General features: G+C 35.0%; 1 protein-coding gene across 1 annotated transcript in view; it reads left to right on the top strand.

Moving 5' to 3' along the window:
* The window catches only part of nsmfa (NMDA receptor synaptonuclear signaling and neuronal migration factor a), a 77,410-nt gene that overhangs the window by 49,874 nt on the left and 11,757 nt on the right, over positions 1–15,779 (top strand). The window contains exons 8-12 of the mRNA XM_056445705.1: positions 4,267–4,394; positions 6,437–6,520; positions 9,899–9,932; positions 13,489–13,559; positions 13,789–13,868. Of these exons, the coding sequence (XP_056301680.1) occupies positions 4,267–4,394; positions 6,437–6,520; positions 9,899–9,932; positions 13,489–13,559; positions 13,789–13,868 (397 nt within the window). The remainder of the gene's footprint in view (positions 1–4,266; positions 4,395–6,436; positions 6,521–9,898; positions 9,933–13,488; positions 13,560–13,788; positions 13,869–15,779) is intronic.

Here is a 15,779-nt window from a genome sequence, read left to right as displayed (position 1 = left end):
GTCTTTATTTCTTGGGGGATAGGGAGGGGGTATGTTTGGGGTGGTTTTGCGCAGGGTGCCGTTTAAACTAGAACTGCCACTGACCACAGGAGAGGGCAAATTCTTCAGCAGGATAGGACTCCTTCTCATACTTCAGCCTCAACATCAAAGTTCCTGAAAGCAAAAAAGTTCAAGGTGCTCCAGGATTGGCCAGCCCAATCATCAGATATGAACATTATTGAGCATGTCTGGGGTAAGATGGAGCAGGCATTGAAGATGAATCCAAAGAATCTTGATGAACTCTGGGAGTCCTGCTGGAAAGCTTTCTTTGCCATTCCAGATGACTTTATTAATAAGTTATTTGAGTCATTGCAGAGATGTATGGATGCAGTCCTCCAAGCTCATGGGAGTCATACACAATATTCATTCTTTTTCCACTGCACCATGACTTTATATTCTATACTGTACATAATTTCTGTTAAGTGACACGACTTTTGTCTAAGCAAGGTCAGACCGTACTTTCCTAATTAAATAATTAAAAATCAAGGCATGATCATATTTTATTTAGGTAAAATAAGCGTAATCTAGAGGCCTTTGTTTTTCATATAAGCCATTTCTGAAACCAAACAATCAACTTGGTCAAGTTATTATTTGTTGTTCCTAAAACTTGGATAGGCGACAAGACTTTTGCCAGGTAGTGTACAACATTACAAAATATCATAGTTGTGCTGGATTATTATATCATATGGGGTAATGACAAAAATGTAGCGGTTAAAGGTGTGTTACAGAACTGTATTCTGTATTCAACAATATTTGAGATTTAAACAGTTTGGTGTGTGTTTTAGTGCAGGTATCTTGGCTAGTTTAGGCCTGACGTGGATAAATCATTAAAACACTAAAACCAGTGTCATGTGGCAGCAAGTCCTGTCTTAATGAGTGATTCATTTAAACAATGTAAATCACTGATTCATTAAGTAATGCCACTGTTTTGATGACCGCATTCTGAAAGGCTTTTTTCACGCAAATGCTTTTGGACTCAAGATGTGTATCTATTTTCTTTAGTTTTTTGATAATGTAAGGTCACACATCTTTAAAACAGCAATTATAATATTATTAGATATGATAAATATTGCATGTTTTTTTTTTACAAAGGTTGTGTTACAGTATGTGTACCATGCTTTGAGGAAATCAGTCAAATTGAGCAGTCAGAGTTAATAGAAATCTAAATCAAAAGTTCGCACTTAGATATTGCTTGTCGCTATTAGCAGGTTTAGCATGCTATGTGGGAGAGAACCCTGAGCCCGGAGATAATCAAGCCCAGTGCTTCTGTCTGCTCAATAAGCAAATAAGGGGGTCCGAGATCACATAGGTCTCGAGAGCTCCCCCTGGTAAAGGGAGGAAAAGGAGGAAATGGGGTGGAAGGGGGATTACACCAAAATGAAGCTAAAGCAGTGGGGTGAAATCGGTCTATTTATTATAGGCTTGAATCAGTCTGACTGGATTATTGCTGATTACAGAGACCAGCCACGATCATATCACGTGCTCCTCTTGAAATTAGTTTGTAAAACTTCACTAAACGTGATTTGAAAAATATTCCAAACCACATTCAGTATGATTGTAGGATTTCGACAGTTTTTTGGTCATTAAGTGCTTGATAAATATGATCGGATTCCATCCAGATATGCACAAAAATCTGATTTACAGTCTGAGCAAAGGTACATTTACACTACTGTTCAGAAGTTTAGGGTCAGCAAGATTTCATAAATGTTCAACTAAAAATAATTATTATGCTTACCAAGGCTGCATTTATTTGATCAAAAACTAAATATTAGAAAAGAAATGAGATAATTAGGTAAAATATTATTATAACTATACAAATGTCATAGTATTTTAATGTTTTAAAATGACATTTATTCCAGTTATGTCAGCTACATTTTCAGCATCATGACCCCAGTCTTCATCTGCAATCTAATATGTTGGTTTGTGTTTAAAAAAAACATTAAATAATAATTCTCATAGTAATTATTATTATTACAAATCTGCTTAAAGTAGATACTTTAAAAAACAGTTCGTTTTCTGAATTTTTTGAATAGAAAAATCTAAATTAATTTAAAATAGCAACATTGTAACTTTACTGCCACATTTGATCAATTGAATGCATCCTTGCTCTGAAAAACAGCATCATTTATTTTCTTTTTCTTTCTTTTTTAAATCCTGCCCCATACTTTTGAACATTTTACATAAAGATAAAACTCAGTCCCTAGTAGTCAGAGGTGTTGTTGTACAGTCTGGCAGTGTTGAAGCTGATGCTGTTTGTGTTCCTCTGAGCTTCTTCTGTCCCGAATCTGTGCCCCTCTCTTTCTCTATCTGTGAGTATCTGTCCCGCCTGGAGCGTCTGGACTCTAGAGACACCACTGTTTGTGTGTGTGAGTGTGTATGTGATTTTGTGTGTGCGCGAGTATGTGTGTGTGTGTGTGTGTGTGTGTGTGTAATATGTGTGTAATTCTGTGTCAGCATGTTAACTGTGTACAGTAGTTTGTCTTTGGACTTATTTTTGTCTTCTTGTTTGTTTTTGACACCTGTGTCTTCAGGGAGTGTTGTGAACGATTGTGAACATTTGACTTACAAGTGTAATATTTGTGTGTTTTCTCTGTCTGTTTTCTCTCTCTCTCTCTCTCTCTGCAGCTGGAGTTTTTCTCTGCTTACAGTCTCTTGTTACAGTTCAATATGTATATGCTATAGTTATGTATTCGAATTGACTGCAGTCAAACAAGTAATTGGGGATTCATCATTTACATGTTAAATCATAATTGAAGTAAAGAGGACTGTTATCAGTCGAAGGGTTAGTTCACCCAAAAATGAAAATGCTCTCATCATTTTCTCACCCTCATGTCATTCCAAATCCCTGTTGTTTTTTGTGTGGAAATTGTTTCATACACAGATTATTTAGTTGCTGGACAAAAAGGACAGTTTTTCTGTTACTGTGCAGCAGTTTTGATGAAGAAAAACAAGTATTTCTTTTTCTTTGTAATTCAAACAAGATTCAGAGTTTTTGTTTTTAGATTTTATGAGCAGGACTATATTGTTGATTATGAGTATATTGTTTCTTGTCAGTTATCATGTTACTTTTTGGGCAGGTTTTACTAATTTGGATATTTTTTTAAATGTTTTTTGCTTTGATTTAATTATAAAAAAATAACAATTTTACTTAATTTAAATGAACGGTTAAATTTAAAAACATGTTATTTACTAATGTTAAGAAAGAATCTTTACATTCTAAAATCATGGGAGTATATATATATATATATATATATATATATATATATATATATATATATATATATATATATATATATATATATATATATATGTGTGTGTGTGTGTGTGTGTGTGTGTGTGTGTGTGTGTGTACACAGTTGAAGTCAGAATTATTAGCCCCCCTTTGAATAATCTTTTCAATTTTAAATATTTCCCAAATGATGTTTAACAGAGTAAGGAAATTTTCACAGTATGTCTGATAATATTTTTTCTTCTGGAGAAAGTCTTATTTGTTTTATTTCAGCTAGAATAAAAGCAGTTTCAAATTTTTCAAAAACCATTTTAAGGTCAAAATTATTAGCCCCTTTAAGCATTTTTTTTTCAATAGTCTACAGAACAAACCATCATTATACAATAACTTGCCTAGTTAACCTAATTAACCTAGTTAAGCCTTTAATGTGACTTTAAGCTGTATAGAAGTGTCTTAAAATATCTAGTGAAATATTTGATTGCTGCCACTGACGGCGCCAGAGTTTACTCTGTCTTTCATCTCGTTTTATGCTTGAACAACTTAATGAATGTTCAAGTTTATTTAACTGTTAATTAAATTACAACGTCAATGTTGTAAAAGGAACATTATAAAATAAAAAAAATAAAAAAGTCCCTTTAACCTTTCAGCGGAAGTTGAGAAAAACACTAGCTTTTCATATAGCCTATTGCAAACAATATAAAAACAACATGATGCTGTTTATGGCGGTTGTGTTTGACATATCTAGAGCAAACTATCTTTCAATGGGACCTCCTCAAACATTCTCTTTACATTTTTCCACATAAAAAAGCAGCATGGAGGACTGGAATAACATTTTTAGGTGAACTCCTCCTTTTATCAGGTTGTTATTTTTAGTGAGCAGAAGCGAAACTAAGAGTAAAAGCCGACAGTCCATGTAGACAGATCTGTGTCTGTGGGTCTTCTGATTGTTGTGATTATGTCTCCATGGTGACGGTGTGTATGTTGTGTTGCTGTGACAGGTGGAGAGCTGCAGGGCACTTGCTGCACCCCAGATGAGGCCAGATGTGAAGACATGGACTGGGAGGAGGAGAGAGAGATGGAGAGACTGGCCTGTGAGGGAGACGACTTCATCCCTCCCAAAATTATGGTGCAGTGTTGATTTAAAATGTATTTTATTGTATAGTCTAGTGTTTATTCATTTGACTCTTGGTTCAGCTGTTTTTATTTGACTTAAGCTAAATTATATATATATATATATATATATATATATATATATATATATATATATATATATATATATATATAAACTTTTTATGTAAATAACTAGGGGAGAGGGGGTCGGCCTTGGTTTTTTTATCTTTTTTTTTTTTTTTTTTATAGATTAATTAATATGTATTATTTATATTTACTTATTCAGTGTTATATACTTTTATAAAGTAAATTTGCTTATATTTATTATTTTATTTTATTTTTACTTATTTTTACATTACTTAAATTAATTTAAATGTTTAGTTTTTTTTTTACTTATTAGGGGAACAGCTTCATGCCAGCTAAAATTGTGGCACATTATGTACTTTTTTATTGTTTAAATACATTTTTTAATGATACATAAACTATTGATAGTTTAATATTTTAACTTTAAACTAATAACTTGGACATACAGTAGCTTTATACCTTTAAAATCAAGTTCATGTTCATTTATTTATAATTGAAGTCACAAGACTGACCAAAGTGCTGTACATAAGACAAAGTAAAGTAAAAAGACAGAATATAAAAATAAGACAAGAGAAACAACTGAAAAAATCTAGCAGTAGAATGGACTATTAAAATAATATTAAAAAGCCAAGCTAAATAGGTATGTTTTTAGGAGTAGATAGATTTTTTTAATAGAGATGGAGCCATTTTAATCTCAAAGGGCAGAAAGCTCTGTGCTCTCTACGTTTCAGTCTGGACTGAGGAACTAAAAAGCTCACTTGATCTAAGAGATACTGCAACAGATGCAACTGCTCTAAGAGATGGTAGGGGCTAGACTATGAAGGGATTTAAATACCAGTAAAATCACTTTAAAATCAATTCTGAATTGGATGGGCAGCCAATGGGGGCCCCTTAGAAGAGGGGTAATGTGGTCATATTTCTTGCTAATACAAATAAATCTAGCAGCAGCATTTTGGAACAAATGAAAGCAGGAAATTTGTGATTTTGATATGCCACAGTAAAGTGAATTGCAGTAGTCTAACTGTGACGTAAAGGTGGGCATCCATCTCTAGTGTGGTGGGATTCAAGAAATGTTTGACATTAGACAGCAAGCGGAGTTGATAAAAACTGGAGCCAATAACCGAACTGATATGTCTGTCTAGTTTTAATGGCTCATCATGACACCCAGATTTCACACATAGGGGATCTGAAGGCAGATAAACAGCCCAGATCTAGGCATGTGGCTTGAACGTTATCAGTAGGGCTGAAGAAAATCACCTCTGTATTATCATCATTTATGTTAAAAAATTATAGCCAGATTTTAATCTCATCTAAGCACCCTAAAATGCTGATAATGCTAATAATGTTTGTTTATTGATTTATTTAGTTCAAGATTTGATTTTATGCTTTATTTCAGTTTTTACTTAATTGAATGATATTCAATTTATTTGAAATTTGATTACATAATTTACTAGGTATGATTTCATCCATTTTAAAATAAAGGTACTTTATTTATTTAGTATAATTTACTTTATTTTCTTATTTAAATTCACTTAATTCTCTCTACAGTTGAGAGGACTCTACATTGTTTGTTTCTTGTAAAATTTTATAGAATTTATTATTCTAATAATTTTATCCTTTCATTTAAGCTTTGTTTATTATTTTAAATGTATGCTACTATATTTCTATATGTATTTATTTGCTGTTTTACAATTTTTATTTACTTTAGCCTAATAAAATGAATTTTTTAAATGTTATCAATATCCTATTTACCTGAATATTCGTTTAAATATTTAATTTAATTTACATTACAAATGAATTCCTACATCATTTTCATCTCTTTATAACGCGCAACCTCCATCTCTCCATTTTTCAGTGTAACACCTCTTTATCTATCACTCTCATATTTTCAATCTTTATTTTCATATTTACAAATGAACGTTTCTTAACTTTCTTATTCTCACCATTTCCATCTCTGTGGTTTGTATCTTTCAGCTGATCTCATCTAAAGTTCCCAAAGCCGAATATCTTCCCAACATCATCAAAAGAGACGATCCTTCTATTATCCCCATTCTCTACGTAAGCCAAGCTTGTTTTTACTCTACATCGTTTATCGTCATGTCTGATCATCCAGATAAATATACACAATACAGATTCTTTGTCAAGCTTATGGATTTTGAAAACATGGCTGGTGTTTGGTTTTGTCCTGTGCAACAGTATAGGTCGAGATACAGCAGAATGCATCACAGAATAGATCATTTCAGAAAGCCAAGCGATGGTCAAACTGATAACAAACACAAAATGGGGCTGTGTACACCTGCTCACTTCATGTGTTTTCTATGATCGTACAGTTATCTGATTTGCGAAATTGGCACTGAATTACAAAAAATGCAAACTGTTAATTAACAGATATTTTTTACAGTAAAGAGTCGCATGGACTACTATATTACTGTTTTTTGGCCTTCTCAAGCCTTGACGCTCTGTTTGTGTCTTATTATAATTAATATAAGAGCTTTTTTGCAATCATTTAGGGTTCGGGAGACCAGATATTCCCCGATTCTGATTATTATTAAGATTAAGCAATGCTATTGATTTGTTAAATGTTTCCATTCTGTTAAACAGATACCGTATGAATCTGATCTTCAAATCCAGTGCTATATCCAAATGTAACTAGGTTATGTCGATTAAATATACCACATTTTAAAAAATTTTACAGAAACATAAGCTATATATTTTATTCGCCATATTCGAATGATTTTATATGGCTACAAGAGGCTTTGTAGGCTACTTCACTCACAAGTGCACACATGGCTGGTTCCATGATTACTGTCATTAGGCTAAAAGTAGCTACATTTTTTGTACATATATACATGCAAGAAATCATTAAAAACTGTAAAGGGATTACAATTATTTGTGTAGAATTTACTCCCCTAAAACTAATTATTATAAATGAAAGAAATGCTATTTTTTTAAATATTTATTTCATATTTATTATTTTTTATTAACATTTAGAGAGGCGCTACATGTGTATGACGTATTTCTGTTGTTAATGCTGCCATTTGATGTTAATGTAACATTCTAATTTGATCATTTAACGAATAACAACTAATCAAAATATAGAATTAAATGAAAAAAAAAACCTGTGCTTTTCATGAACAGATAGCTATACGATCAGAAACAAATCTATGATGTGACCAGGTGTAAACAGCGCTATTGACACATATAATGTTATCTGAAGTGCAGAGATTACAGCAGAATTTAGATTTAGGCCCAATCCCAATTCTACCCCTTAGCGCCTCCCCTTACCCATACCCCTTGTTTTGCACGTTCGCGTGAAGGGGTAGGGGTGTCCAAATTCTCTTTATCTTGAAGGCGTAGGGCTAACGTCTCATTTCCACTGACTGGTACGGTACGGTACGGTTCGGTTTGGTACGGGTCACCTTTATCAGGCTTGCGTTTCCACTAACAAGGGTACCCTTTTGGTGGGCGTGGTGTGTGACAAAAAGTTTCAGTCGACGTTATTCTCGCTGGAGGAAATGTCTACAATAAAGCTGTACAGGTCTCTTACATATCATATGAGAAGCACTTCTCACAAAACAGATGCTTTACACACATAAATACTTGTGTAGAAATGTTTATTACTAACTTTTCTATGAACATGAGTTGATTATAACTGCAGATCAATGACAGTGCGAAACAGCCAACTGTAACGTCTGTAATTATATAAAATAAATAAATGAACAAATATAAACACATACAGCCCTTTACAGTCTCCGATATGTTACCAACTACAGAAGAACTACATATAGCAGACATTTTGTCCGTATTTAGGGTCAAAAACAACACAAAATATAGCCCACAGTCAGTGAAAACCTCTTATCTGTTTCTGTAATCTTCAGCAGCACATGTAGCCTCTGTTAGAGAGTAATTCCGTCATTCCCAGTTCATATTAGTCCAAAGGTGAAGATAATAAGTTAGTTATACATGGTATTTTGTTCATGTTTGCTGAAAAATAATGTGCTCCTTTTTTCCGGCTTCTCCTTTGTTTCTTCACGCTTCACTCTCGTGTTTGTCAGTGTCTGACAGGATCGGGTTTCAAAAGCCCGTCAATAATCAAGTGCAGGTTATTATCATCAGCTCAAGAAGTTTGTTATTTCAGATATAGACGCGCGGCGAACGCAAGGAAGAAAGTGAAACCGCTCGCACTTCAGACTGCCTCGTATAAAACTATGAGGCACAGGGTAGATTCTGCTCTACTCCATGCCTTTGTGGCTGTTCATCAAGACGACGACAAGGTTCGTTTGAGCCCAGATCGACCATGGCTCATTATTATATGCATTTATAATTCCGCTGTAATCTCTCGCTGTGTATTTCAAACATGGCTGTTTTTTTGTTTTCGTTCTGGCTTGTTGCGTAAGCGAATGACGTATCTCTGTAAACCAATAGCGTTCAGCTGCGCGTGTGGCTCCGCCTTTTGGTACCCTTTCTCGTGCTTGGTACCCTTTCGAAAGGGTGCCGAAAAAGTGGTACGGTACGGTTCGGTACGCTTTTTGACAGTGGAAACGGCCATAAAAGCGTACCAAACCAAACCGTACCGTACCTTACCACTCAGTGGAAACGGGCCATAAGAGGAAGGGCTAGATAGCCCTCGAAAGAGAGATTTTTCAGGACCACACTCGAAACCAAGGGGTAAGAAAATTTCTCAGAATACACCAGCCACAGCTGCACCTGGAAGTAAGGAGATCCACAAATGAGTATTTTGTGTCATTATTATGAACAAACAAGCACATGTTTTAATATATTCATAACCGCGTTCATGTTTTACTGTTATGCTTTAAAAACGCTAAAATAAAAACCGCTAAATTTTGCGATCTATAATCCATAATAATAATAACTCCTGTACAGCAGTCCCACAACATTCTGACACTCGATGACACTCGAATACCCTGTCAGTAATGTCTAGTGGCTGGGAATGAGCTTTTTACAGTGCCTGGTATAATGTTAACGTTGTTTTTGGTGTGTTCACATAGATGAATATGGCCACGTTGTGTAAATGCACAGTACAGTTATAAGCTTATTGACACATTATATCATTATGATAACATGATATATGCCTTCAGTGATTTCCTGAAGATAAACACTGAAAAATAAAGCAACTGGAATAACTACAGCAGTCGCGATTATCTGATCTCATATGAAACAAGAGATCGCGATGACATATGATGACGTGTGCAGGTGCTGTAGTGCTGTCCCAGTTCTTAGGGGTACAGTTTGAAGCCCTTCCCCTTCCCACTCGGTTTTAAAGGCCAAGGGAAAGGGGTAGGGGTACAAAAATAGAATTGGGATTGGGCCTTGGTGTTAGATTTATTATTAATTTATATTTATATATTTATATTATTGTTAGATTTAGTCTTATCTGTGTGTTTGTATTGATGGCTTTTATTATTTTATCTCCAGGATCATGAGCATGCCACGTTTGATGATATTTTGGGTATGTACAACAAAATGTGTGTGTGTGTGTCTGTGTGTGTTTGTGTCTGTGTGTGACTGTGTGTTTTAATCTGGTTATTTCAGCGTGTGGAATGACGGTGGGTTTTCTATTGATTTTTACATGGCTAGGCAAGGCAAGTTTATTTATATAGCAGATTTCATTCACAGTGGCTATTCAAAGTGCTTTACATAAACAGGAATAAAAGAAAGAAGAAAAGTATAAGAAAAATACAAACAAATAATATAAAATGTGTTAAAACAGGTTATAAAAGAAAGACATAATAGTGCGAACTGTCGGACATAGCACAGTGCTCATTCAGTAAAGGCACAGCTAAACAGATGTGTTTTCAGTGTTGATTTGAATGTACCTAATATTGTAGCACATCTGATCATTTCTGGAAGCTGATTCCAGCAGCGAGGGGCGCAGGAGCTGAAGGCCGATTCACCCTTCTTTGACTGAACTCTTGAAATTTCTAGTTTATTTGATCCTAAAGATCTGAGTGATCTGTTAGGTTTGTATTCAGTGAGCATATCTGTGATGTATTGAGCTCCTATAAAAAAACAATTGGGATAAATGACACTGGATCAGAAAAAATGTTTTGTTCAATGTGTTTTTAAGTCGAACAAAATACCAAATAAATGGATCATTTATAATTTAGATTAATTTTTTTCTAACTTTTTATCAACAGTGGTTATAGTAATACTGATCATTTGACCATAAGACATGGAACAAATCATGATAACTAAACCATGATCATGATAATTAAAAGTGTTTTCCTTATAAGAATATTTTTTTATAATTTTCCAGTAATAGATTTAGTAATATTAATCAATTTCATTTAGCATTGCATTATAAGTAATGGTTACTCGATGAATTGTCATGTGTTGAAGGATTTTAAATGCACAATGTGGAGGCAAAGAACCACCAATGCCAAATGCATTTAAAATCCTTTTAAAATCACACACGACAAGCCGTTGATTATTCCACTTATACCATGGTCGTTTGCCAAGTTAAACACAAGATAAAACATCTGTGTTCTCAAGATCACACAGATGAATGAAGGCTCTGGCAACAAAGGTTGAAAAAACAACCTAATGTTCTGTCAAAAATGGCCCAAAACTAGCCCAATGGCCAATCAAAATTATGCCAATAATATTAAAACTCAAAATATGGCATTGAATGTATTAAAACATATAATAAAAAAACAGTAATGTAAAACATATAAAATTTACATAACAGTATGCATTTTATAGGGGTTTCCACTCCAAACGCAGAGGCAAATGATCAAATTAAGAATGAAAATGACTGAAACAAACCCTTTTTTTCACAGGATTAACTTGCATGAATCAATTATTTACTAAAAGAGAATAACAATATGCGCTAGCAAAATAAACTTAGTAAGTAGAGATTTCACATTGACTTAAAATTGGAGATGTTTTAAAAATCTAAAATAAACACTGCGTAACACGGTAGCTCAGTGGTTAGCACTGTCGTCTCATAGCAAGAAGGTCACTGCTTCAAGTGCTTGTTGGGTCAGTTGGCATTTCTGTGTGGAGTTTGCATGTCATGTCCAAAGACATGCATGTTCCCCTGCGGTCCAAAGACATGCGATATAGGTGAATTGAATAAACTAAAATTGGCTGTAGTGTATGTCTGTGAATGAGTGTGTATGGGTATTTCCCAGTACTGGGTTGCAGCTGGAAGGGCATCCGTTGTATAAAACATGCTGGATAAGTTGGCGGTTCCTTCCGCTGTGGCGACCCGTGATGAATAAAGGGACTAAGCTGAAGGAAAATGAATGAAATAAACACTGACGATATTAATTAAATCGTAAATAGACTGACATTTTTTTTCTGTAGATAATATACCTAGTTACAATTTAACAACAATCCTGCCAGTGTGCTACCATGGGCACGAAAATATTTACATTTGGTAAAGTTAAATGCTTCAATGCAACCATGTAGATATAATATATGGAGCATGTCATAATATTTAACCTGAATAAAAAACAACCTATGTCAAGTGAAAAATGTTAAAATACTGTACTTTCTTAATGAACTATATAGTATGGAAGTATGCGATTTCGGACGCAGCATGACTGGATCTACTATGCATTAACGACTTTATTGCACACCTTCCAGCTAATCAAAATCAAGCATTTTAACAGACCACAGAATAAATATAAATTATCCTTAATAAAATGTTTGAGAGGGACAAATTTTATATTTTGTCATTGTCAAAGTGTGTTAATTCTCTTCAGATTTCATCACTCACTTTATTTCTGCATTATATCATATTCATAGCCTGGATTACCTCAATTTTAAACTTTCAGATAAAAATTATTTATGCGTCATATTATTAAATTAAATGTCATAGTTGTCAGCATTACCAGTACACTCTGACACTCCTAATTAACATAATGATATTTCTTTTTTTAAATGTCAAAATGCCAGTACACTACCTGGCAAAAGTCTTGCCGTCGATTCCAGTTATAAAAGCAACAAATAATAACTTGACTTCGAGTTGATCATTTGGAAAAGTTGCAGAAGGTGGATTTTTCCAATGAATCATCTGTTGTACTGCATCCCAATCATCACAAATACTGCAGAAGACCTATTGGAACCTGCATGAACTCAAGATTCTTATAGAAATCAGTCAAGTTTGGTGAAGCAAAGTCATGGTTTGGGGTTACATTCAGTATGGGGCATGCAAGAGATCTGCAGAGTGGATGTCAACATCAACAGCCTGAGGTATCAGGACATTTGTGCTGCCCATTACACTACAAACCACAGAAGAGGGCAAATTCTTTAGCAGGATAGTGCTCCTCATACTTCAGCCTCCACATCAAAATTCCCGTGTTGACCAGCCCAGTTACCAGACACAAATATTATTAAGCATGTCAGAGGTAAGATGGAGGAGGCATTGAAGATGAATCCAAAGAATCTTGATGGGAGTCCTGCAAGAATGCTTTCTCTGCCATTTCAGATGACTTTATTAATAAGTTATATGAGCCATTGCAGAGATGTATGGATGCAGTCCTCCAAGCTCATGGGAGTTGTACACAATATTAATTCTTTTCCCACTGCACCATGACTTTATATTCTATACTGTACATTATTTCTGTTAAGTGACCAGACTTTTGTCTAAGCAAAGTCAGACCTTACTGTCCTAATTAAATAATTAAAAATTAAGGCATGATCATATTTTATTTTGGTACAATAAGCTAATCTAGAGGCCTTTGCCTTTCATTTAAACCACTTCTGATATCAAATGATCAACTAGAGTAGAAGTCAAGTTATTATTAGTTGTTCCTAAATCTTGGATAGGCGACAAGACTTTTGTCAGGCAGTGTATATCACGATATCCATAACATGAACAAAAATTATATGCAAAGTATAGTTTTCAATCTGCCTGCATTTAAATTTCCACAACCTTTATCCAATAAAAGATGTTGTTTTTGAGGAAAAGGTCATTTTAAAGGCCTTAGATGTCAACTCATGCATAATCTTTGTAAAATATCATGGTCATCCTGACAGTCTGTTTGTTTCATGTGCAGAGGAGATTGAGAAGAGATTGACAGCCTACAGAAGGGGCTCTAAAATCTGGCGAATGCTGATCTTCTGTCAGGTGAGAGAAAAACAAGGTGTCTGAACCCACACAGTGACAGAAAATAAGACTGTAAGTGCATTTGAGTGAATCGGCAGCAGATAGTCATGCACTGCTGCGTTTGATGTTGGTAATGGTTTTGTGTTCAGACGGACAGAAATTCTACAAGTCTCTTTTTTCTCAATTCGTGGGTTCTGATCTCCTGTTGTTTGAGTTTGATGTTATGTAAGGTTGTCATTTTCTGTCTCAGGGAGGCCCAGGGCACCTTTACCTGCTGAAGAATAAAGTGGCCACGTTTGCCAAGGTGGAGAAAGAGGAAGACATGAGCCAGTGAGTGGGATCTACGCTTTTCTATTCTGTCCCAATATTCCTTTAGTGTTTCAAGGGGTCTTATAATGTCCTTTTTGTAAGATGTGACATATGAAGTCTCAGGTATCTCCAGAACACACTTTTGAAGTGTCAGCTCAAAACACTTCATAGATGATTTTTAAAGCATGCTGTAAATGCTACTTTGTGGGTCAAAGCAAAACAAGCTGCTTTTGTGTTTGGATTGGACGTGATTCTGCATTTTCAAGGTCACACATGATGAAAATGAACAGATGGATTAGTATTGTAGTCATTCAAAATGCAGGAAATGGTTAAACATTTATTTGTCTTCCATGGACCTTGTTATAAAAAGTTCTGTGTTACAAATTTTTTTACATTTTTGAGCCCAATATGGGCTATTTTAACGATCTAGGCGCAAAGTGCTTTCGCGTAGGGTGCAAAAGCATTAAGGGCATGTCCGAATCCACTTTTGCTATTTTAAGGACATAAAAATAGGGTTTGCGCCCTGGTGCATGGTCTTACAGGGTTGTGCTTATTTTCTTAATGAGTTATGGGTGTGTTTTGAGCATTAAACCAATCAGAGTCTCATCTCCCATTCCCTTTAAGAGTCAGTTGTGTCACGCCATGGCGCATTTGCTTTTTACATGGCGGACTTTGTAGGAAGAAAATCTAAAGCAGATCGCACACCAGAAGCGCTGCTCGGCGCTGGTGAGTCGTGGCTGGGCGCCGCGGACAGCCGCCGACTTGCGGCGCCGGTGTGTGTAACTTGATAGAAACCTATGTTTAGAATTGTAAAATGCATGGCGCTGCGTAGTGCAATGATGTGCGTAGCCGATGATGTGCGTATCGCGACGATGTGCGTCGCCGAGCTGCGCATCTGGTGTGCAACCTGCTTCAGCGATTTACTAGCGAGAAAACGTATAAACAGAGCATCTGTACGAGGATAAAGAATGAGCCTCCTCTATTTAGCCTCTTTACTTTACTTTTACTCTTTACTCTTTTACTTTCGTGGATAAGGAAACGGTGTTGTACTCAATCCACTGAAGACATTCATTTGCCTACATATTTAATTTTGTTTAAGCGCAAAGATTTATTTCAAAACTATTTCTAAATTCAGTTCTAATTTCCAGCAAATGTGTGGTCTAGAAACTTATTATATCCAAACACACACCCTATTCTTATGCCCCATATAGTGATGGATACATCTCAAAAACCTGACAGGTGGACAAACTTAAACTTGTTTTATTAAAACAAATATAAATATATAAATATAATAAATACTTCTACTAATAATAACATTATATAAACGCAAATTGTCACGAATAAACTGAAAAAAGCCTCTTGAGGTGAAGAAAATAATCATTTTTGAAACATTTTCACCCTTTAATTTTTTTCATATGTAAAGATATTTGTGTGGTGCTGTACATCCTGTCTGTGTATTAAGCAATGTGTACGTGTTTAGACCTGCAAAGGCGCACGACTGATGCGCTCTGTGCTGGATTTTAGACCAGGTTTCAGTTGGTCAATGGCGCGGTCTAATTTCAGTTCTTCAAAATAGCAACGTGCCAACAATGCGCCTTAACACACCTCCTTTTTAGACCGGCACACCAATGAGTCCACAAAGTGGTGCAAATGAATTTGCTATTTAAGCAACGTGGTGCAAAATGTGAAAATTAGGTTTGCTGTGGTCTAAAAATCGCAACAATTTGCACCATTTTGACCTAAATCATGCCAAAAACATAGTTTGCTTCACTAGTTTGAAACAACTGCCAAAGTGAAGAGGGTTTTTATTTTGGCTGGATTTTTGCTGTATTTCTTAACGCACATAATTCAACAGGAAATATTTAAAAAAATAAACTAATATTGGTTTATTAGCTTTAAATAACACATATATAGAGAATAATTTTTTAACCC

Source organism: Danio aesculapii, chromosome 21, assembly GCF_903798145.1.
Source record: "Danio aesculapii chromosome 21, fDanAes4.1, whole genome shotgun sequence".
Taxonomy (NCBI): domain Eukaryota; kingdom Metazoa; phylum Chordata; class Actinopteri; order Cypriniformes; family Danionidae; genus Danio; species Danio aesculapii.
Note: the sequence above shows the minus strand (reverse complement) of the source record. Positions and strands in the feature narration are given on the sequence as shown.